General features: G+C 38.5%; 1 protein-coding gene across 1 annotated transcript in view; it reads left to right on the top strand.

The window, feature by feature from the left end:
- SEMA5A (semaphorin 5A) overlaps positions 1-21,711 on the top strand; it is a 227,816-nt gene extending 206,105 nt beyond the window's left edge. Inside the window, exons 17-21 of the mRNA XM_074146236.1 lie at positions 7,322-7,492; positions 10,303-10,458; positions 13,544-13,591; positions 15,757-15,968; positions 16,777-21,711. Of these exons, the coding sequence (XP_074002337.1) occupies positions 7,322-7,492; positions 10,303-10,458; positions 13,544-13,591; positions 15,757-15,968; positions 16,777-16,896 (707 nt within the window). The 3' untranslated portion in view covers positions 16,897-21,711. The remainder of the gene's footprint in view (positions 1-7,321; positions 7,493-10,302; positions 10,459-13,543; positions 13,592-15,756; positions 15,969-16,776) is intronic.
- Positions 21,712-23,546: the final 1,835 nt, after the last annotated feature.

Below are 23,546 nucleotides of genomic sequence, written 5' to 3'. Positions count from 1 at the left end.
TAGGCTTTGATCACACAGCCCTTGCAAGTGTTTATGGGAAAGGTTGGTGTAGGTGCAGATCTTATTGTGGTATTGACTACACCCTCCTCACATGGACTAGGCTGTAGGTTGAGTTTCAGGGACTGCGTAGGAGTAAACATGTCAGGCCCTTCTTGCCATTGTGAGCATCAAGGAGAAAAACAGGGACTCTGCATAGTTCATTCTTGCCCTTGTAAGTAAGTGAGGTGCAGACAGAAAGGCTAAGGAATGTGAGGAGATTTTGTTCTGACCCCAACCTGAAAGTAGTGGCCATATACTAGAAATAAAAATGAAACAAATAAGAATTTGATGCTTTCTAAGATTTATCTGAGCTCCCTTGGGGTAAGGGCAGCTTCACCTGCTCCCTACTGGTACAGAACCATTTTGTTATAGTCCAGTCTGGTCATTAGCCTTTCAGAAATATTCTGGTTAGTAGAAAGGGGCGAGATGGCAGCCATAAAGAAGCCTTCCTGCTAGTGCAGGCTCAGGTTCTGTTTTGCCCCCTGTTCTGCTTATTGCAGACAGGATCAAACCCTTATGCTGTAAACTGCTGAAAAAGATGAATGATGGAGAAATCAGTGCTTAAGTCCTACTGAAAGTCAATAGGACTTTAGGCTTTTAAATTAATTAATTTGGGCTCAGTCTCATCCTGGAAGACGCCAAGTGCTCTGAAGGACTGACACAATGAAAAAGCTCATGGAGCAGTCAACGAGTGTACAAAGCTTTTTCTCATTAAGTGTCTTACAGCATAATTTTAAATATACTTATTAATATATTAGTAGCCAGTAATGTGTGATTAAATGTGCTACAGTATCCCTTCAAAAAATTACTGAAGCTATCTAGAACCTGCCTTCAGCAGCTACTATTAAATCTTTCTTGAGCCTGCAGGGGAGAGAGAAGCAGTGAAATTTTTCCCACAGCCTGTTGGAAAGTAAATGGTCCACTGACGTGGATTGGTAGCAGTTACTGGGCAGATTACTTTTTGTTCATAGTATTTGAAGGCTGAATATATAATAGTGAATTGAACAGCGACTGAAAATTGCCAGAAATTGTACCCAGGCTTGGGAATGTGATTTCTCTGTATTGTACAAATTTTAGAATGATCCCTCGTACAATTTTGCCTTTGACTAACTAACACTCTCCCAAATAATCTGCAGAAATAGTTTGGGAGTCAGTGTAGGGAAAGGCCTGTTCCCAGTACTCAGTTTCCATCTGGCCAAACTGCTTTGTGGGGCAGGAGAATTTGCACTATTGTCTTGCACTAGCAAATTTTGCTTTGGCACTGTGCCTCAGCTCCTTTTTCATGGCCCAGAGATGTGGTGAATAGAGTTGAGCTGGCAAGCACTGAACAGCCTCAATAACTATGGAAAGGATCTGTGAACACTCACTGATGTTTCTGTTTTCTTTGAGTTACTAATATGTAGTCAATATGAAAAGAAAGGAATCTATAACCAGAAATACTAGGATTTTGGTATCCTTGGGGGGTTGTGAGATACTTACATTATGAAGAGAAACAGATGATGAAAGGAAGCATGGTCTGAACAATAAATTCTGCAAATTTACAAAAATTACAGGAATTTACCAATTAAAGATTTGTTTTCCTGAAAATAATAATAATGAAATGTAAGGAATTCTGTCCTAGTTCACAATATTACACGTCTTCAGTTATTACTCTAGAAAAAGTCCACTTTTTCTTCATTTTTGTTTTGATTTGTTTCTTGTTGACTTCTGTTTTTATTCTTTTGCACATAGGGACACTTAACCAATGTGCTTTAATTAGGAGTTTAAAAAATAGCTACATGAATGCCATTGAGTAGCATGAGTTACAGGAGTACCTGTTCCCTCTTCTCCTCAGAGCATAGTGATGGATCAGAGGGAAAGGACAGTTGCCTTCTCTTAAATTTGAAATTCTGATACTTCATGACAATATTTTGAGATTTTACCAGTTTCAAATTTTTGTTATAATAGTTTTAGTTTGGTTTAGTTGTGACATTTTGGCTGAGAATTGAATAAATTCATATATCACTAAAGAACAATAATAACTATAAAGAGTCTGAGATACACAAAACTCCCTGAAAGACTGTATAAGTTATTTATGCATAAAAGCATAGTTGTTTCTTGGTTTGGTTTGGTTTGGTTTTTTCTCCTATTTTTTTTTCTTTGCAGTCATACTTGGCCACAAGGAAACAGGAATATATTTAAAGGAATGGACAAAATTTATCCTGCAGTAGCTTCATAAATCAGTGCAAAAAAGTCACTCTAATCCAAGAAAGCTTGTCTCTTAGGCTGCTGAAGCCCATCTTTCCACATGCGTAGATCTCTCTAGGCTGCTTCTGTAGCCAGAGAGAAGAGGGCTGAACTGCCCTTTGGAAGCAACTGTTGCTTTTATAACAGGAAGAGTCTCAGTTACAGACTTAGACCAGGGTTGGTCCTTAGATTTTTTTGTACTTTCTGTAGAAGCATTCATTTGCCTGCTGTGTTTGTGCATTGCACTATGTTGACTGTTTCATCCAGTATTGCTTTTATGAATAAAAGGTATCTGTAGCATCACAGAAACAAGACTTTGTCTTTGCAAACTATGAAGTAAAAATTGCTCTTTTGCACACTGAAACATGTGGGAACATCCCACAGGACTAGGAAAAAGCAGTAGGCTAGGTGATGTGGAATGGGGTGATCCCCAGGTGTCTGGAAGGGAGCAGTACTCTCTTGGGTCTGTAGGCTGCTAAACACCCAGTCACCCTGGATTTAACAATTACACAACCACTGGGAGGAACACCATCTGCATTTCAGTGGGTGGAAAGGACTACTGCCCCTCTTTTTGTACCCCTTCATGCATATAGAAAAGACAGGCCTCTCAAAATTTTTTATTCTCTTTTGCTAAACTTTCAAAAAGATGAAGATGAAAAGTTATAAACCTAAAGGCATACACCAAAAAACCCCAAATATTTTCTTTTTTTTTTGGTTTTTTAAATTTGAAATGAGACCAGACAGTATATGAAAGAGCCTGCAATCCTATCTGTGTTCTCATGAAAGCAGGTGAGGACAGTGTGTATGCCCATGCTTCCTTCCACTTTCTTGTACAACCCAAAGTGCATAGCAGGGTATCCAGTTTACTTAACTGTGTCTTGGAAATTCTCCAGCAGTGTGGATGTTTTATCATGTCCACAGGAGATCCCATTTCTGTACGCTGTTTCTCCCTAGTACATCCTCTTCCCTATGTTTTTTTTTTTTTCATTATAGTGAAGAAATATTTATTAACCACCGCAACAGCCAGTAGGCAAAAAGTTGTTCACTTTACTATAAAGGAAAGAGCATTGTTTGTGAGCACCCTGCTAGCTGAAGGGTGCCTTCTTCCAAAAGGGACCAACCTCAGTATTTGTGAGAAAACATAAAGACTCTTTCTGTCTTTCATTGTGGAACTTCTCTAACGACTTTCTTTTGTCCAACAGCTCTACAAAACTGTTATGTAAAGAAAGTGTAGTAACTGGAACTTTCCTTGCAGCTGTGTATTTTTTTTTTCCTATAAGAAGCAGAAATAACATTAAGGACTCCATGACAAAAGGAAAAAAGAAAAAAAAAAAACCACACATGGTGCTGTGTTGCTAAGCAACTTTAAGAAAGATGAAAGAAACCACAGATCTCTATTTAGGTCTTGTAAAAACTCAAGCAGTAAATACCCACTCCTTTGATCTTATTTAACCGTGATGATGCTTTATCATCCTGTGTTGCTGAGAAGGAAAAGTTCTGGGGACAAATAAAAGAGGTAGTTATGATAGTCCTTGAAAGGCCTAGAGATTTAGGGTGGCAGACTGTCAGTAAGTAGTTGCTAAGAAAAACAGTTATAATTACACTGTCCAGCTCAACCGTGATCAAATCTATTTGTATCTATTATATTATGTCTGTCCATTCCCATCTTCCCTAGACCGACTTCTCCCTTTGCTTCCAAAGTCTTATAATACAGCCATGATCACTGCCGTTGTGGAACACAGTGATGTTCCTGGACGTCACATCAGTCTCTGTGTTCTTGGCCACCTGTAGATAGATAGCAGATGGCAGTTTCAAATGCATTCACATTTGTAATTCTCACTCTGGTCCATTGAAAAATAATACAAAGTGTTGGGGGTCACTGTCTCCATTACAGTGAACAAGCCACAGGTAATGTTTGCAGACAATTTATCTTCTGTCTAGGCAATCTCAGGCTGTCATTCCATTTCATACACTGCAGCAGGAATGTCTCTGATTATTCACTTCAGCCAGTCAAGGATCATTTTAAATGAAAAAAAAAAAAAAAGAAAAAAAAAAAAGGGAGTATCTGGAAAGGTAAAGCCTTAATATCACATGAAATGAATAGCTTAGCTAACAGCTTCTGCTTCTATTTGACATAATTTAAAAAGAAAAAAAGAAAAAGAGGCAAGTTCTGAATAAAAGATTCCATGTCTTGAAATTGTTATAAAATTGCACAGTATATTTCACCTGCACTGAAGACAAATAACCTGTGGCTTTCATAGATATGAGCTTGCATAATACTACATTAACAGAATTATCTCAGGCAAAAAGACGTATTTGTTTTCCAGTGACTATATGAATAAGACAACAAGTCAAGCACTCTACAGAGATGCAGTATTTATTTATAATAGGTGGTATAAAACTCTCTCATACATCTGTATAGCTAGGTGATTTGGCTGATAAATATATCCTGGAAAAAATGTAGCAATCATTGAATTTCTTAATAATTGAAATAATTTATTTAAATTACATACTTGGAATATAGTACCAGATTCCAAATCCTGTCTGTCCAATCAAGCTATTCAGAGGCCAGATACATTACTTGCAAAAGTTTTTTACAACTATTGTTCTTAGCAAGGAAGTGCCAACTCATGCGTTCTGGATTTATAGGATAATGTTGCAAACGATACTGAGAATAATATTTTATATGTTCAACAACTTCACTTACAGAATTCATTAATAGCCTTAGGTATGCACTAGCGAATTGCTGGTTTGATTAGCAGTTGAGAACCTGCATCTGAAATTACATTCAAAAATGCGGGTATAAGTTTTAATATAAAAATAACCACATTCTCCTAGCTCATTTTCTCACTGTTGCAGCCTTTGCATAGAAATCATTGTACTTCACTGACCAAGTGTGTTTGTGATATACAGTGCTACCAAAACAAGTATTTTTATATGTTCTACATCTCCACCTAAGAGAGAATTTAAATGCAAATACTGCACAGATATTTTCATTGCAAGTTAAATTTTTTCAGATTTGGAACATCCTTTTTTTGGTAAGAGGTAATTATGGAATAGCATTTCAGTGGTTTACCTCTTGAAAGGCTTTTTGATTAATTGAATAGAAAGGATCAAACGGAGTCATTTTGAAATGCTGGGTGAATGTTTTGGAGACTTCAGTGACAATCAATTGTTTCAACAAACCATGAAGTAAAGTCTTACAAGGAGTGTCTTACATGAATGGATAGTAAAAATTCTGTACCGAATATGAGTACTTAACACATTATTTTAAAAGTAGGCAATAAAGAGTTTCTGTCTTGTGTGGTAAAATGCCCACTGCTGCTGTGAGAGATGGGAGGGAAAAAAAGGCAAAACTTCTGCTCTGTTTATTGTCCTGTTGTAAAACAAAGCTTTACTGACACACTGCCTTTATTTTACTTAGGGTCCCACTATTAGTGTTGGTTGAATTACATATTATTTCTTTTAATCAATTGCAGACATGGTAAATCATTTTCTTAGTTAAGTATTAAGAAAGTAAGTGATAACACTTTAAATAGAGGTTCAAAAAGAAATCCATTTTTTGTGGGAGATGAACATTTTGAAAGTTTAGGTTTTTGTTCTTCCCCCCCCCCCAAAAAAAAAAAAAAAGAATTGAAAGAGAAATGAACAAAATACTGAGATTCTTTACAGAGGGAATGCTGTCCCTGAGACAAGTATATCTGACTTTGTCATGTGGCTGCAGATACGAAGCCTTTGGCAGATGGGCTGCAATATGGCTATAAATGCCAGAAATACATCCTGGAGCAGTTTTAAGAACAGAGGCTGCAAAGGAGCCAGTCCAGTGAAGGCAGTGAGCCAAACTTTCATTAGAAGCCTTTCTAGTGGCCGTGTGTCAAAAGCTGTCTGAGAAATGGGGCTCCCATGAAAACCAGTCTACATTTCAGACCAACCTTGTGAAAGTCTGGAGATCACAGAATCACAGAATCTTCATGGTTGGAAGGGACCTTTGAGATCATCGAGTCCAATCAACAAAAAAAACCAACCAACCAAACAAACAAAAAAAACCACCAAACAAACAGACACAAACAAACAGACACAAACCAACAATCTTGGGCACTAGAGCATGCCCTGAAGTGCCGTGTCTACATGTTTCTTAAATACCTCCAGGGATGGCGACTCCACCACCTCCCTGGGCAGGCTGTTCCAGTGCCTGACCACTCTCTCAGTGAAGTAATTCTTCCTAATATCTAATCCTCCCCTGCCGCAACTTCAGACCATTTCCTCTGGTCCTGTCAATATTCGCTTGGGAGAAGAGGCCAACACCCTCCTCTCTACACCCTCCTTTCAGGTAGTTGTAGAGGGCAATGAGGTCCCCCCTCAGCCTCCTCCAAACTAAACATGCCCAGTTTGACATACTTGAATCAGTAAATACTAATGGGGAAAAAAACCCTAAAATTACTCTTCAACAGCCTGTGTTTGAAACTTCAAGTGACAACTCCCTTTTGTCATTCATCTGTTGCTTTTTTTAACTACTGCCATTATTCTGCCGCTGGCATCTATGCTAGAGCTACATTAAGATTGTAACATTATATTGGCCCATCAAACCCTGTAACTGTGTAAGATCAATTGAAATGGGTTGTAGGGTTAAGGTGATCTCACCTGGCTTGCAAAACAAAATTTGCATTCCTCGGTCCCTCTGTTGATATTATTGGGCTAAGTTTTAATTTATGAATAAAAAATTTACTTTGAGCTTGTAATACTTCTGCGAAACAAGCTTTGGTATTTTATTTCCTCAAAAGTGAGAAAAGAGTTTTGCCCTTAAAGGTTTTATTGTCCCCATTGAAAGTTTCTTGCATGGACAAGTAACTTTGTTAGACTTTCTAATATACCGGGGGCTTTTAAAATACGTAAGTTAAATTGCATTATGGTAAGATTAAATTTGTGGGCCAGTTCAGTGACACCTAAAAATGTCCAATAATTTCAGTAGGCCATGAATTAGATCCACAGAATATGAGTTGGATTATGTCATGTCACACATTAACTTGGAACAATATGATATTTTGTGTCTTTTCAGTGGATGGAGGCTGGTCTTGTTGGTCATCTTGGTCAAAGTGCTCAGCAACTTGTGGAGGAGGGCATTACATGAGAACCCGTTCCTGCACAAACCCAGCACCAGCATATGGAGGAGATATCTGCCTTGGACTGCACACTGAAGAAGCACTCTGCAACACACAGCCGTGTCCAGGTATGGCAAATCAGCCCATGTGGCTTTGTTGTTTGTGTGGCACAGAATAAGGCATTCACAGTTAGGCAACATCATGCTCCTTGATCTATTATTTAGGAGCAAATCATTTATCTCCCTTATTAAGTGCACAATCAGCTCTTAGATGCTACAATCACAGTAAATCAAGTAATAGCAGAATATAGCCTACAGGATATAACTCCACCCTACCCCTTGAAAATTAAAATTTAAGTTACCAGGGTCTGGGCCTGGATAAACTTAAACTGTATAATATATGAAGTGGATCATGCAAACTGCCTGGGACATTTTTAATAATATCACAAAGAAGTGCATTTGTTATAACACTGAACATTCACAGCAAGCAAATTGCTGAGGTTAATATTCAACAATGTGTTATCACAAGGTCCTTCAAGCAGATAACGTTTGCCCTGTTTTCACATAAAACACAGAGCAAACCTTGATTCTCTTTGTAAAATACCTTCAACTTCGGATATTAAGGAGCAGGGACTTCATCTTTTTAAATTACTATGGAGTACTTAGTAAATAAGATGTGTCATCACTCCTGCTTGTTGTATGATATTATGGATCATGCCCTTTGCTGTAACTGACTCTGCTTTCTGACCCATATTAAAGGAAACTAATTTTTTTGGTGAAATTTAAGTGAGAAGTAGAGAGTAAAACCACACAAAACCAGATAAAATTATTAAAGAAAAGCCAGTGGGAAAATTTGGTTTTTGTTCTTGTTTTTGTTTTTTTGTCTGATTAATGGATTACAGGCAACAGCGAAAGGAAAGAAGCAGCTCTGATGCCACATTGTATTACTTGCTTCACTGAGAGCTCCTAGACTTCATGTTTTCTGCTCATATAATGAGGCTGTGCATGTGAATGCGCAGTTTGAATTTATGAATTCTATTACCTGTTCTGAACTACAATTTAATTTCCTTTTCTAAGCACTGCATGTCTTGCAGCAGAATTCAAGTACCTACTTTGTCAAAATTAAAGCAGATGCAACGCTCTATGTTGTGTTCAAAAACCCCCAAACATAGAAATCAATAGATGATTTGATTTTTCAAGACAAATAGTGTATATTTGTATGTAGAAGTTACATAGCTGCCTTGGGATCCTTAAGGCATCTTTAAAAGGTCAGAACTGGCACATTCATTGTGCTAGTATTGTAGCTATTTCTCTTGTTGCACATTTATTTTCTACCACCATTTTTCTAGAAATGACTGTTTGCAAATGTTTATAAATAATATCTTCATTTTATTTTGACCTGCTTGTTACCCAAATTTTGGAGTAGATGGGGGGTGGAGGAGGAGGTTGGGTTCACTTTCATTCTAGAAAGGGAATACTTTTATAAAGCAATAAAATTTCAGAGGGTGAAGTGTATTTCTCACAGCCTATGATGTTTTATTAATATTTCAATCTCACTGAAAATCTTCAATAGGATTTTGAAACAACACATTATCGACTAGCTGTGAGAATGGCCCTTGCCTCATGTTTATGATGTAGATTTCAAAACTTTTTTACTGCTCTTATTTCACATTGGTATGGGACAAAAATAACTGCAGTGCTACACATGTCAAGTTTGAACAGACCCCTGCATCCCTGAAGAGCCTTTTTCTTGTGGTGAGGATCATGTGGCCAGTGGTTCCTGCTTGTGCCGATCTGGAAGCACCATTGGGGAGATTTGCTGCTTAAGTGACATGTTTAATATAGGAAGGGAATAGTAGTGACACTTGGAATCTAAGAACAACCAACCAACACATAAATGCGTATGCAAAAATGGAAATTATTTATAATGTTTCTTAAGTTGTGAGAAGAGTAAAAATTTCTTGGCATTTGAAATAGTACTCTTTTTTTGGCCAAACAAAGCTAGCAGAAAACTAAAATTTCTGTAATCCTGTTACTAAAGATTTTTAGAGGATTTGGAGGGTTACCGAAACTATGCAGGTATGCACTTAAAGAGTGAGAAAGCCAACAGAGAAAGAAAAATGTTTAACTGAGCTCTGTCTTATACTATACATGCCAAACTCGGAATACTACTGTGAAGGCAAGATTTGTGCTTGAACTGTAAGAAAGCTGAGCTCAGTAAACTCACAGCACCTCATGGGAATGAGATCAATTCGCTTCATTTAAGGAAAGTATTCTGAGATCACACAGGCATGAAACAAAAATGTCTTAATCAAAACTTCATAGACAGAGGAGGAAATATAGAGAAACAACAGAAGCTGATAATGAACTGAATGAGAAAGGGAAGGTGAGAATACTTGATGAGATCTCCTCTATCTACAGCAAACTAAACACATGGACCTGAAATAAAAAAAGCTTAAAAAAAAAAAGACCCTGCAAGATACTATTATTTTTGTGGTTAAATAAATATCCTGTTTCAGACCTGGAATACATTATCTGATAGCTCTTGTTGCTACTTTTCAGGTACATAAATAAAAGACAGTGTCGTTGTCCACCCTAACGACCTAGACTGGAATTAACTTAATGGCAATCATTCTTCCAGTCACCTCTGCAGAATCCCTCCGGCTTCCCACTTCCACACACAAAGGCTGTGGCAGAAGCCAAAGCCATAATACGTCTGCAACAAATTTAGCATCACAGTCTACATTTCAGAGACTATTGCCAAAGCCAAACTGCCTTTCTTTTATTGTAATGAAAGAGCTGTCCTCCACTAGTTGGTGGTAGCTGGGGATGAGACCTTCTGTTGTAACTGAGAAATACAGGTTATTGCTCTCTCACTCGGTGTGCTTAAAGCATTTAATTGCAGCGCCTGCGTGTGTGTCCCTCTCTGCCTGTTGCAGACAGCTGGTCAGAGTGGTCCGAGTGGTCCGACTGCGACTCGTCTGGCCTCCAGTTCCGCGCTCGTCAGTGCGTCATTTTGTTTCCCGTGGGCAACCAGTGCACGGGCAACACTACAGAGAGCCGAGCCTGTGCTTTGGACTCCAACTTTATACCAGGTGAGATCAGCCTGTTCCTCCAAGTGAAGATCTCTCAGTGTTTCAGGAGTGAGGCATAGTATCGTGCCACACTGCACTGTGCAGAGCCAAGAGCTGGAACAGAACTTGCCTTCTAGGAGCCAAAGTGTGTTGGTCTACTATGTAGAGAAAATGTTGCCAGATCTGGTGTCTTCATGAAAATCTGCCTCATGGCATCGAGTGCTGTGGAGCTGTCCTTGATGTCACCACCTGGGACTTCGGTCAGTCACCGTCACAGCATTCTGCAGATCCCTCCCATCCTACTTGGTAGCTGAGTGCAGGGATGGCTGTAGACAGCTAGGAGAAATAGTTTCCTTTTTACTTTAATTTAAGTGGGTTTGAGACTTTGGGGTTATTAAAGAAACATTCCTCTAGGTTTTGTGATTTGGATATACAGAAGTGGGTGGTGTGGTAGATAATCTGGAAATGATTTCACAGAGTCCCTTAAGTTAGTAACTGCTTAGAAAGGTAAATACTGTTAACTCAGGTCCTTATCTCCCCCCAACACCGCTAAGTACCTGATGGATAGTCACGTCGTGTATTATTCTATAGCATTTGTCAAAACTCATGACTGTACTCTTTTTTTCTTTTCTCTTTTTTTTTTTTAATCATAGCAGTCATTTAAATCAACACATCAGTATGGGTGGCCACATTGCATTGCTGCTAACAGTCATCTTTCCGCCTGTGTACATTAAAAAAAGCCAGCAGTCTATTCACAGGCAGAGAAATTTACATTTTAATGTATCATTTGAAATGTAATTATGTTTACTCAGTGCAGCAACCTTTTTTTTTTTGTGACTGTGGTACAATATAGTACAATATAACAAAGAAATCAACTCATCTAAAATACTGTTTTTATGGATGGTGCACAATGCTTAAACTCCCAAATACTATTTTTTCCTCCAAAACCAATGTGAAAAATGTCAGTGTGAAAGCATAAACTCCCACATTGTATTTTCCCCTTTTTCTCAGGCTTTTGAAGCAGCTCCATTAATATTCACATTCTGTGAATCTCCTGCTTAATCCAATATAGGCTCTACATCTTGTTTTGGAAAGTAGGCTTTTTCAGAAGCTGAAATGAGCCACCTCTTCTCTTGCCCTTCTGGTTGGTTTACCACTCCTCCGCAAATTACCCATATCACAGCAGATAAGGTCATGCCCATTACACTCACCCTAGGGAAACTAACTTGCTTTCTTGGGATCGCTTAGCTCACTTTCACTCCTCCAGGTCCTCTGACTCAGAGTTTTCTCCCTCTCTCCCTCCTTTCTCAACCTCTGTTTCTTTTTCTAATTCACCTCCCACTTTTCCTCAGCTAGTGTCGCTGGTGTGTCCCCATCATGTTGTCTTCTCCTCCTCCTGCTTACCTTAGCTCTGTTCCTCTACAGAACATAGTATATAGAGTGATTCTGGCAGAGTGCAAAAATGACTTCTCGTCATTGCTGCTGCTGTGTTTCCAGAGTGAGTCCTTGTCAATGTTACCTTGCAAAACTTTATGGTTTTCTGGCACATTTTTTTCTGCTTTTTGTTTGGATTGTGAATTAATAGTCTCAACCAGACGAAGTATGCTCACAACTTTCAACTCTTTGTGAGAGTGCTGTTCTGCCAGGTCTGATACTTTTTCATAGTTAGTTGAAAATAGTTAGTATTGATTTAACATGTGAAGAAAGGTAAAAAATTGTGATCCCTTTAGCAGTAGCTGCATGTGGATCATCTTTTGGCAGTGGAGAGCTTACTCTGTTAGTTCCTCATACAGAAGCTATTGCATACCTGTGGCCATCATTGCTGCCCTTCTCTGGTCTTTTTTTAGTTCTACTAGAGACATCCTTAGATGTGAAAACCAGAGCTGCATGCTGTGTTCATGGTGTGGATGACACATGGATTTGTAAAGTGCCATAATGTTGATATCCTGTCCTATTGACTATCACCTTCTTGGTAGCATTTGTTTTGCCTTTTTGATTGTGTCTGAACACTAAGCTGGTATTTTCATGGAACAGGTTGCCATAAACCCCCTTTCTCACTCAGGAGTAGTAATGGTCATCTCATAGCCCATCTTTTTCTATGAGAAACTGGGACTGCTTTCTTCTGTAGGTATTGCTTTACACTGATCTACATTCTGTTTCATTTGGTATTTTATTGCCTAGTTTGGTAAGGCCTTCCTTCATGTTTACACAGCATCCTCTTGTCCATGCTACCTTACCTTTGTATCGTCAGCAAACTTCAAAACCACATTTTCCTCCTGCTTTTCTAGCTATTTGCTGAAAAGCCTTGGTTCCTCTGTTGTAAGAACTGGGCACGTAGTACTACCCCGTTTTTCCTCATCTTCCATATCTACTTTGTTGCTTGGAAAAACTTTGACAAGGAACTTAAAAGCTTTTTTTGAAATCCAGGAAGACTGTGTCAGTTACCTCACCAGTATCCACATGATATATTGACCCTTTCAGAGAGGTTCAAGAGATTTGTAAGACAGGACTTCCCTTCGCAGAAGCCATAGTCCTGAAGTAAAGTGTGGGAAAAGTTGATTGCCAACAGACTTTTATTCAGTATTTATTCAGAATGCTTCCAAAGTCAAAATGGTAAGGATACAGGCTGTAATTACATTTTATTAGTTTACAATTTAGACCCATGAAATAAACAGTCATCTTTTTTTAAGATTTGTAAATTCCTTCTTTTCACATTAGTGCTAGACGTGACTTCTAGAAGTAATGAGACCATTTGAACACAAGATAATTAAACTCTAATTAATTTTACTATTCAGAAAATCAACACTTTCTCAACATGCTTAAACTCCACAAAGAATGTTTTCATGTGCGGTTCATCTTTTAAATTCCAGAGGTGTTTTCAGGCAAGAATTAAAAATATGTTTCTGCTTTTGCTTGGGAGTCTAAGGAACCTGAAGATGTCATTGGACCTTTTTGTTAATTCTACCACATAGTCAAGATCTTTCTTACTTTTGATTTGGAGTGAATGTAGTAGAATAAATTCATAAATCCTTACTTTGTTAATCAAACTAGTAGTTTTCTGTAATATTTTTTCTCCTTGACATAAGCGGTTTATTTATTTTTCTAGAAATATCAGTGGCACGATCCAGCAGCATAGAAGAAAAACGATGTGGAGGTAAGCTTTTCAACTCTAGATGTGTATTAAATGCAGAAATATCGATTCCCCATTTTTTCCTTTTGTTTCACCTTTTGCACTCTCTTAGTTTTATTCTACCTTCTAAATGCTGCATTGTCATTATTTACACTTGTGCAGAAAAAGAGATGTAGTTACTACTGGATTTCTCATTAAATATCTGCCATTGCTGACCTTTGAGACAAGAGCATGCATTACTGGATGCTTGTATTTTCTTCTTTTTCAGTATGGCAGTCAGCCTTGTCTCAAAAAGAAATTCCTATTATAAGCTAGTTATCAATAGGTCAAAATTTGTAAAGTTGCTTCACCTTTTTCAGGGTAATAATTTCATAAATCTGTTTGGGACTCTACATGAACAGCAGAAAGCCAGCCTGCTAACCCATTTAATTGCTCCGACTGTATCTGGGACTCATTTTCAACTTTGCTGCCAAAGACAAAACTAAAAAAAAAAAAGTTCCATTCCAGAGAGTCCTGATGATAGCAAAACAAATGTTGAAAGAGAAAACTGTTTAAAAAAGGAATCAAGAAGAAAAAGGAGAAGAAAAAGGAAAAATGACCATTTTTTTTGTGCTGACCTATCACGCTTAATCTGTGTCGTCATGGTAATAGCTCTGGCGGGTTCTAGTATTCTTCCATGCACAGATAAGCTGCGGTTTTAACCTAATAAAGGACAATGAAAACACAGGGGTTATGCAAGGGTACTAGTGTGCATGGTAACTTGTTATGGGAGCCGGGATAACGTGATTTGATTTTTTTCTAATTAGCAGTGTTACTCTGAAAACATTTTGCCAAGTTCTGCAACAGTGGGAAACTCTCGTAAAAGTGCAGGATATTTCAATGATAATTTATGTACTGGGGCAGTCAACCCAGTCAGCTAAATATTAGTTTGTGTTTCTAAATACTCAGTAGGCATGTAAAGGTCCTACCTTAGGCATTTGCAAAAAATGGGAACCATGTGCTGGCCCATTTTACTGTATTTCAGTGAAAAGGGTCTAACATGTTTTTCAGACTAGTGCCAGTCTTTCAGTTTAAAATCTTTCATTTGTGCATTTAGGCAACGACAAACAAATTTTCAGTAATGTTAAGATGAAACTTCCAACATGAGCTTCTCATTGAAACTTCTTTCCTAATCAAAAAGCACAGCTCCAGTTTGAAATAACAATGAAAACCGGTGTAAGTTGTTTATTTTGAGGTAATTCTACTGGTGCCACTTCTGACCTGACACCTCTTTTCAGTAACATCAGGGGATGATTTTGCTTTAGATTCCTTTTTACAGTTTCGTGCAGCAATGAGCTTCCCCTCGGTTTTAATCCTTGTGTAGGTGATGAAGGTGCCCCGTCATCTGATCCCATAGTATCTTTGCAGCACAGAGCAGACAGGAGAGGGCTGCGGTCTGAGCTGTTGACTTTGCACTCTCTGGCTGCTGTGTTTAAAAACACACTGAGCTTTAAGGAGTCTCTCTCTCTCTCCCCTTCCCATTTTCACCTAAAACACTACCATTTCTTTCTCACCCTGCCCTCCCAACACCGCCCCCCCCCCCCCAAAATACAGAAAAAATTTGGAAGGTTGGAGAAGGGAACAAATTGGCCATATATCAAAGATGCAGAAGCAGTGAGACCCAGCAAGAATCAAAGCAGGGAATGGAAAAAATGTATGCTGCCGCTTCTGGGACGTGCACCAAATAAAGGGGATACAGAAAACATTTTAGGGAAAGCAGGACTGCAGTTCAAAGGTATCAGGAATTTGTTAGTTCTGCCACAAGTCACTATGTGTAAAAGAAAGAACTAGAAGAACAGCAGAGATGATGATATTTTATTTCACTGGAAAAAAGCTATGTATGTACATTATATACATAATTTATATATAACAAGGCTTTGTTATACAGTCTGAAGAAAAACTTTCCTGAACTATTCAAACATACAAAAATGCAAATCACTCATCTGTTATTTGGGTTCTGAACTTGTTTAAGCATCTTTCAAGAATCTCAGTCTTAATACTTATGGAGATGTATGGGTATCTAAGATTTCTGGGAAACACATGAAATTTCCCGTATTTGAATCAAGCACTTGGCTCCAGTTTTCCCCAAACTTAAGCTTTTGTTGCTACTTCCTTAAAAATTAGATTGTCTTCTGCTCTCCACTCTGCAGAGTTCAACATGTTTCACATGATCGCAGTGGGATTTAGTAGCTCAATACTTGGTTGCCTTCTTACCCTGCTTGTTTACACTTACTGCCAACGATATCAACAACAGTCTCATGATGCAACTGTCATCCATCCCGTGTCACCAGCTCCTCTAAATACCAGCATTACCAACCATATCAACAAACTGGACAAATATGATTCTGTAGAAGCCATCAAGGTGAGAAGTGGGTTGGGAGCTCTATAATGCACAACGTATGTGGTCCTAGACAACAGTTCTGCTGTTTCAAAAGAATTCTACTTGCTAGTTTTCTGCAGTGGCATTTGAATTCAAATTATGCTGATTGTTAATGACAAATATAGATTTCACTTGAAGCATTGTAAATACAGTTCCTTTCCTTTGTCAATCCCTATTACACAGGAAGTTAGATTTTGTATGTGTGTATGAATTATACAACAGTAACCTTCCCTGGAAAAAAACAGACCACTCAAGTTTTGGGTTGTGGGATTTTTTTTCCTAATTGTGTTCCCTCGTGGCTTGTTCAAGAAGTAAATAGAGCCATTAACATTCATCATGATATACATTGAAGATAATCCTTTGGCTCCAACAATATGGTGTCAAGGGCACTGTTCATCTTCCTGCACTGTGTTTATACAGAAGATGTATCTGGTGACTACATTTTGGGTCAGACTCTAAGATAGTGTTCATACTCAAAATATTCTGCAAATGAGAAGTACAGATTCACGTTAGCTGAGAGTCTGGAATGATATCTGTATCATATGATCATTGCTCCCAAACAGCTATTCTCTTTTTATGACCTTTTAGAATAGCTCTTCTTTTCAGACCCTCTGAATTAAGGAAGGATGAGCATTCTGAAAATAGCTAGCTTGGTATCTTCAGATTACACAGTTTATTCATGCAGCTGCAAAACTTTTTGTAAATGAGGAATTTCCTTAAATCCTACCTGGATAACCTAGTTTTTAATTTCTACATTTTTGTTTCTAATTAATTTTTTTTTTCCCCCCAGGCATTTAACAAAAACAACCTGATTCTGGAGGAGAGAAACAAGTATTTCAATCCACATCTTACTGCAAAGACTTATTCTAATACCTATTTTACAGATTTCAATAATTATGATGAGTACTAATGGGCTTGTGTATTTTCTGGCCTCCTGTAACTCCCAGTCCCCAAGGCCTGTGCTACTTGACTGCTCATGTGATTGAGGCTTCAGAGATGAAGTTCAGAGACATTTCAAGCACGATCAAAGCCATCAATGTCCCATTGCTGCCAGAAGCCCAAAACACCTGTTTGTGACATGACGTTTTCTTTGCGGAGTGCAAGGTTTGCCTTCAGTGTTGGGTGCAGCTATAGCCCCTCGGTGTCGCTGGACCACTCGTGAGGATTGCATCGCTTCACTCAGTTTCATAAACTTCCAGTCAGAGTTCTCTAACGAGTGACTAAGTAATTCCTGAGCTTTAAAGAAAATAATATTATTGCCCCTTTAAGCTATGCCAGGAGTACAAATCTAATTCTCTTTTTAGGCATTGTCTTTTATTTCCATGAGGTTTGAAAAGGGGAGCTCTGCTGTTAGCCACAGAGCCTTCTGTGCAGTCTCCTGAAGTTCACACTACCAAAAAGAGCTCACAGGTTGCTGGGAACAACAACGAGAAGAAACATGGTGGTCTAGCAATGCTCTGCAGCAGCTCTAGGCTCTGGAGGGCTGATCTTCCCGGGCTGTAAATCATTCCAGCTGCAGTTCAGCTGTTCAGAGCGCAGAGACTAAGGCCGTACCTAAGGGATGCAATCTTGTAATTAACCCAGAAACCTACAGGGTCGGTGTTTTCCTGTTGCGAGCCAAGCCCAGTCACTTAAAGCCTTCAGCTAGTTTGGTTTAATTTTTGGAAAGGTGTGGAAGGGCACATCCTAGAAGGAGGCCGAGGGAGGAGGACAGAGAGGAGAGGCACACTGGAGTGTTTTTCTGCGTCTCATTAGTAAACCAGCCTTGCTGAGCGCACAGGCTTGCACGAGTCATGGCATCCCACAGGCTCCCCCTCCCCGGTGCGTGCCTATGGGAACGTGCTCATCTCTCTGCTGTAGCACTCGCCATCAGGCCAGTCACAGAAGGATGCGACTGCACCGCATTTTGTGTGCCTTCTCAGGCTCTCGGGGGTACGTAGGCATAATCATAGACCTGCTTTTCTCTTTCTGGCTTTTACTTTATATGCACGTGTCTGACAAAGAAAGCTGGCTCAGAAAACGTAGATATATTTGCAAAGCATTGTCTCATCTTGCTGCTGTGTCCAACCCAAGCTAGTCAGCCCCTAGAGAAACCTTCTTATGGTGTTTTAAGTGATAATCTTGTTGGACGTCATTGATGTAAATATATAAAATACTGTTTGAGTTTTAAGTTATCAGTTTTAATTCCTTTTGTAGTGGCAGGTGAGGAAACAGAAAGGATTTTTATACCATTTTTCTTTGTTCTGTCTGTCTTCACCCACATTCATGACATTGTTATTTTTGTATGGAAAATTCCAGATGTATAGCTAAAATGAAAAGGTCAGGGATTTGGGCCAGATTTTCCAGAGTACTTAGTAGTAAGGCAGCATTTGCTATTCTCAGAAGCTTGTGAAAAGAAAGCAAAAGCAAATATTCAGGATTACAGAATTGGGTTTTCATTTTTTTGAGCATGCTGGATGCAAAGATCATCACACCAGAGTATCGGGCAGGTATGCAAGGATAAGCAGGGTGGGAACGTTCCATTCTGTGTTTAGAGCCCTTGATCATTAGGTTATGCTATAATAGGCAAATAGAGAAAAACGTGTGCAGATTATAATGATTCAAAAGTATGTACAGAAAAGCAAAAAGTACCGAGAAACTTTGTTCATGTAAGATGGCATTTAAGCACCACTTTGATGGTCTAGTGACTTACATAGCAAAAGTAAACACCATATCTAATGACCACAATGAGCAACATTTCGTAAACGGGGGATAGATCTGAATGTAGCACTGTTTCCAATGTCTGTTCTGCAGAAAAAGGAAAAAATGCAAAGCAAGCGGTCTTTGAAAATCTGTGCAGCAAAATGAACGTGCATTTACCATCTATGAAAATAATTCAGATCAGCCACCTGTTTTCTCCAGCTGAATAGTTCTCTATTACTAACTCGGTCAAAAGAAAATACCCCACCCTTGCAGCAGTTCATCTGCAGAAAGTCTAGTGATATTGGTTCTCTATAATTTGTGATTTTTTTTTTTACTGTACATTAGTTTTTTCAGGAAGAAATTAGTTGATTGCACTTGAGTAAGAGGGAATTTTCTCTGCAAGAAAATTCAGTGAAACAGAGGGGGAAAAAGCTCTCAAAATTATAACCAGTTCAGTATCTTAATCACTCTGTTCATGCCAATAGATAAAATTTTACATTTAAATAAGATAAAGAAAATAAAATCTATATTGCTGCTACTGCCAAGAAAAAGCAGCATATGCACATATGCACAACACTGTTCCTGTCTACCCCTGTACTAAAAGCACACTAGTTTGGCTTATGGATTTTATATTTAGACTATTAGTTATGAGACCAATATCTTAAAAATATTTGAACTATGTATTTTTATTTTAACCTTTTTAATTGAAGTTATCTGAAACTAGCGCTTTTTTTACTCTTCAGTAGTTTGAGGCACGCCTATCTTTACAGTGATCTATTTTCCGTTGTTTTCATGGATAGATACATATGTTAGATATGTGTTATTTATGCAGTAATAATACCCTAGGTTGTCTGCATGATCATAGGTAGAGGTGCGTTAAGCAGATGCTCAGTCTGCTCACACTTCCATCTCCCAAAGGAGTATTTCAGGTGTTCCAAATCTTTGAGCAACTCCCATATGATGTCATTTAAACACCATGCCAACTTGTCAGAAAGGTGTTTCTTTTAAACTTTTTTTTTTTTTGGTCATTTAGCTTTCTAAATTGCATTGTTCTAAATCTCAGGCAGAGGTATATTCAAACCTCTATCTAAAGTAGTACGGTAAACATGGAAATCCCACAGCACTTCAATGAGAAAAAAATGATGGCAAGATCTCCTTATCAACCTAGATTCTGAGACAACAGGTTTTAAAGCCATTTGATATTTGTGTCTTAGGTAATTTTAGAGGACCCCAGATGCACTGCCTATATCAATATTTTCACCTTCTGAGCTCTACACAACTACCTAGGTAGTTTAATACAGCCTTTCCTAATACATGGAACAAGCCAAAATGCAGTCTCTATTAATTTTCAATGTACCTTATTGAGCATTTTTTTCTAAAATAGGCTACACGCATTTCAGTGAAAAGTGTATTTCCCCATGTAAGCTCTTATTTTTCTTTTGCCAAAAAATTTAACAAAGAAAGTGGGCATTTGCCTGCAAGTCTTGTTTAAGCTGATAGAGCTCTCAAATTTACACAAGGGTAAAATTTGGTTCTTACAGCATTGTTCTGTTCTTGGAAGGGGAAAATCAACTCCTTTGCCCATTAAATACCATGCTTAAATACCTCTTATCCTTTTGCTTAGATAAAGTGATCTTTTCTGAATAAATAATTGTATTACCTCTGATGCCAATAGTTAATATTACTAAACCTCTTTCGTGCTGATTTCGTAAATTTAAAAATGTTTCTCTCTATTTTGAATGCAAACATTTCGGCAGATAGATCGAAATTCTCTGAGTAAAGCTGTTTCTGTGCAGCCCTGCTACATGGAGTGAGGAGGAAGCAGGGTTGCCAGTTGGATCCTGTACAGTATATGTACTTTCATTGGATAACTCAAAGTAGAATTGTGCTTGAGTACGCATTTTGGGCTGATTTTTGTGTTTGTTACATAACATGCATTCCTCAGTTGCTTAGAAAATGGACTCCTGTGCTTGCAATTTTAACTTGTACTTTGATTTGAATCTGATGACCTTTATGGTCATTTAAAGTTACTTTACAGGGAAGCTTTTCCAACCATTTGCAGTCACCTGCTGTTGGAGCAGTGTGGTTTGGCTAAAACTAATCAAGGGATTTTTTGACTAGGATTAAGATTTTCATAAGAGAGCAGGAGAAAGAATGGGGCTTAAATGGCTTTGATTTCTAGGCTATTAAGCAGTACTGATTAAAGTCTCAGATGGGTGTAGGACACTGTGTATTTAGTTAGCTCTAACAGAACTCCACAGTAACCTCTGGGAAAATACCGCATCAATGTACAAATCAAGAGCTACCAAAGCACTTAGGTTAAGTGAAGGAAGTTCTCAGAGCATCAGACCATATGGCTGTTCAAACCAGAAAAGAAAGTAAGAGGTCCCAGATGCAACAAAAATGTTAATGGGAATAAATGCTTCAAGATTTTTTTCCTCATATTTATGGAATAAATATATTCTCTTCTTTAAATGTGGGACCAGTTTTATTAAAATCAGCGCAACATAAGCACATTCCTAAAGTTAATTGTATGCATAATGGCTTTGCTGTATGAGATCAATTCTGTAAACAGTTTAGTCCAAGCTTGTCTGGCTCTGCTTGAGGCATCTGACCAAATTCTGATTATAGCTGCCACAAGCACCGGGACAACATCTGTGGATGTGCTTGTCTCTCTCCACCAACACCGTAGCGAGCCTAGAGAGTTACACTTCTAATTTTCACTGCCATTTGGATGCCTAAATTTAGATTGGCGAAAGCTAGGCTCTTCAGTATGATTTTACTCATCGCATAAGTAACCACAGTGAGTTCAGTGGTCTGGAGGTAGCAAGTTACCTATTTTAATGTGTTTACAGGATTGAGCCCAAAATATATTGCTTCTGCACAAATCCATGAACAGTACAAAATGGCTTCAATAGCAAGAAAAAAGATTCATTTAAAACTGTTCACAAGCAAATCTGCATCTTGATATCAGGGAATAGATATGTGTTCATTGTGTGGAGTATTTGAATTCATTCCTTTCTTTGCTAAATAAATGAATGATAAAAGAAGATACCGCTTGACTTCATTTAAAAGCCATTCTTCCAAATAAAGAGGGGTTCTGGGATTTGTGAATGTTTTCCCTTTCTTTCTCTCTCTGCTTCTCCACAGAAATGAATCTGTGCGTGGCTGAAATGGCCTTTAGCTAGACTGTTCTGTGTAACCGCGGGAATGCTTTGCATTGTGTTGCCATGCGACAACGTTTTCTAACTGGGATGGTACAAAGAGGGAAATGTGCTAACCTGGGAGGTTTGGCAAAGATTTCAAGCTCAGCGGTAGCAAGGGTAGGCAGAAGTGGAAACAGAAACACAGAAGAATGTGACCGAAGGCTTGGCAAACTCATCAGTAAACTTTCACAGAAACTTAGAGGGGTTTTGGGAGCTGCTAAGGGTAAGGCTGTTGGGGTGTAACCTCCTGAATAGTCAAGCCAACTAGTTGCTCAAGCAAAAAACAAGCTGGTTGCAACCATACTTTGTGCAAAGTTGTGACCGTTCCTCAGAATCAGGGGAGAAAAATGCTTTCTCAAGCAGTAAGCGCCACAGTACAGGTGGCATTTTGGCAACATCCATGTGTTGGCAGGAAACACAGGGTGACAGGAGCATTTCTGTAGAGCAAAACAGCTGGTGCTGAACTCCTGGCTTTTGGCCTAGCTCCAGGCTAGTCCCACAGGCTGAACACCCGCTACCTGGTAGAGTGTACCCCTTTGGTTTCCCTCATTCATTAAAAAAAAACCACAACAAAACCAAACCACACCAGATGGCACGCTCTGCGACTGCTCCGCGGTGCAAATGAAAGCACAGTGAGAGGTGTAACAGGAACAGACAAACCTTTTGTTTCCAGTTGGCTCTTTGGATGCAGGTTGGACATTTTCTCATGTATCTCTCCCCTTGCCTTTTCTGCTTGTGGGAAACTGATTACAGCTCTGCCTAGCTGAGAATTTATCATTTTGAAGGAGTGGTTTTATACCAGTACAGAAGTCTGCTAGAAATTTGTATTGTAAAACTGACATCAAGGGCTGTGTAAAAACTGTTCTACTGATACTGAGTCTGGCTTATTTTAATTGTTCTTAAACTGAATGTAATATAGCCATTCCTCAGCTGAAATGAACATCTGAGCGGGGATGGTAGTCTCATAACATCATTTCAGAAAAAAATTCAGTCAGTGTAACACTTAGCATTCTCACAATCCAATCCTAGAAGCTGATAATGCAGAAAGAAGCTGTTATTTGTGCTTTTTTTTTTTTTTTTCCCTCTCCAAAGGACTTATCCACAAACCTCACCCAACAATAGCTTTGGTTTTTAAAGAATCATGGAAGGTAATTAACACAGTATATGTTCCATATACATGGTTCCATTGGCAACCATATTTGCTAATCACTAAGCCCATGCTCTTGAATTAATTCTCCCTTTTGTTAGTTGCAGCAGAATGCATTGAGTGAAAGTGAAATAAATATCAAATTTCAAATAAATGAGACATTTAAGCCCCCAACTTTTAAATAAAGCTTTGAAGCCAGTACAGCTGCAGAAGAAATTGCTTTTATATCTGTGTGCCGAAAAGTACTTTCTCTTGTCATGGCCTTATGAAATGTCCTGTACAGTGGAAAAATTGTTTTTAATAGTGATGTAGCCAAGATAAAATAATTGAAATAGACCCCAGAGATTTTTAGCAATAGTAAACACTTTTGGTTTGGTATCAGGAGAATGCCATTGCTTATTGCAATAATGGGAGTAAATGATCCCTGTAAAGAACTTTATAGGGAATAATTTCCCCCTGCCATTAACTCCTTAAAAAACAGCTTCCTTAGCAAAACTTCTCAGGAAAGCTGCTGAAGATACTCAC

This window comes from Numenius arquata, chromosome 4 (genome assembly GCF_964106895.1).
Source record: "Numenius arquata chromosome 4, bNumArq3.hap1.1, whole genome shotgun sequence".
NCBI lineage: Eukaryota > Metazoa > Chordata > Aves > Charadriiformes > Scolopacidae > Numenius > Numenius arquata.
This window is presented reverse-complemented; position numbering and strand designations above follow the sequence as displayed.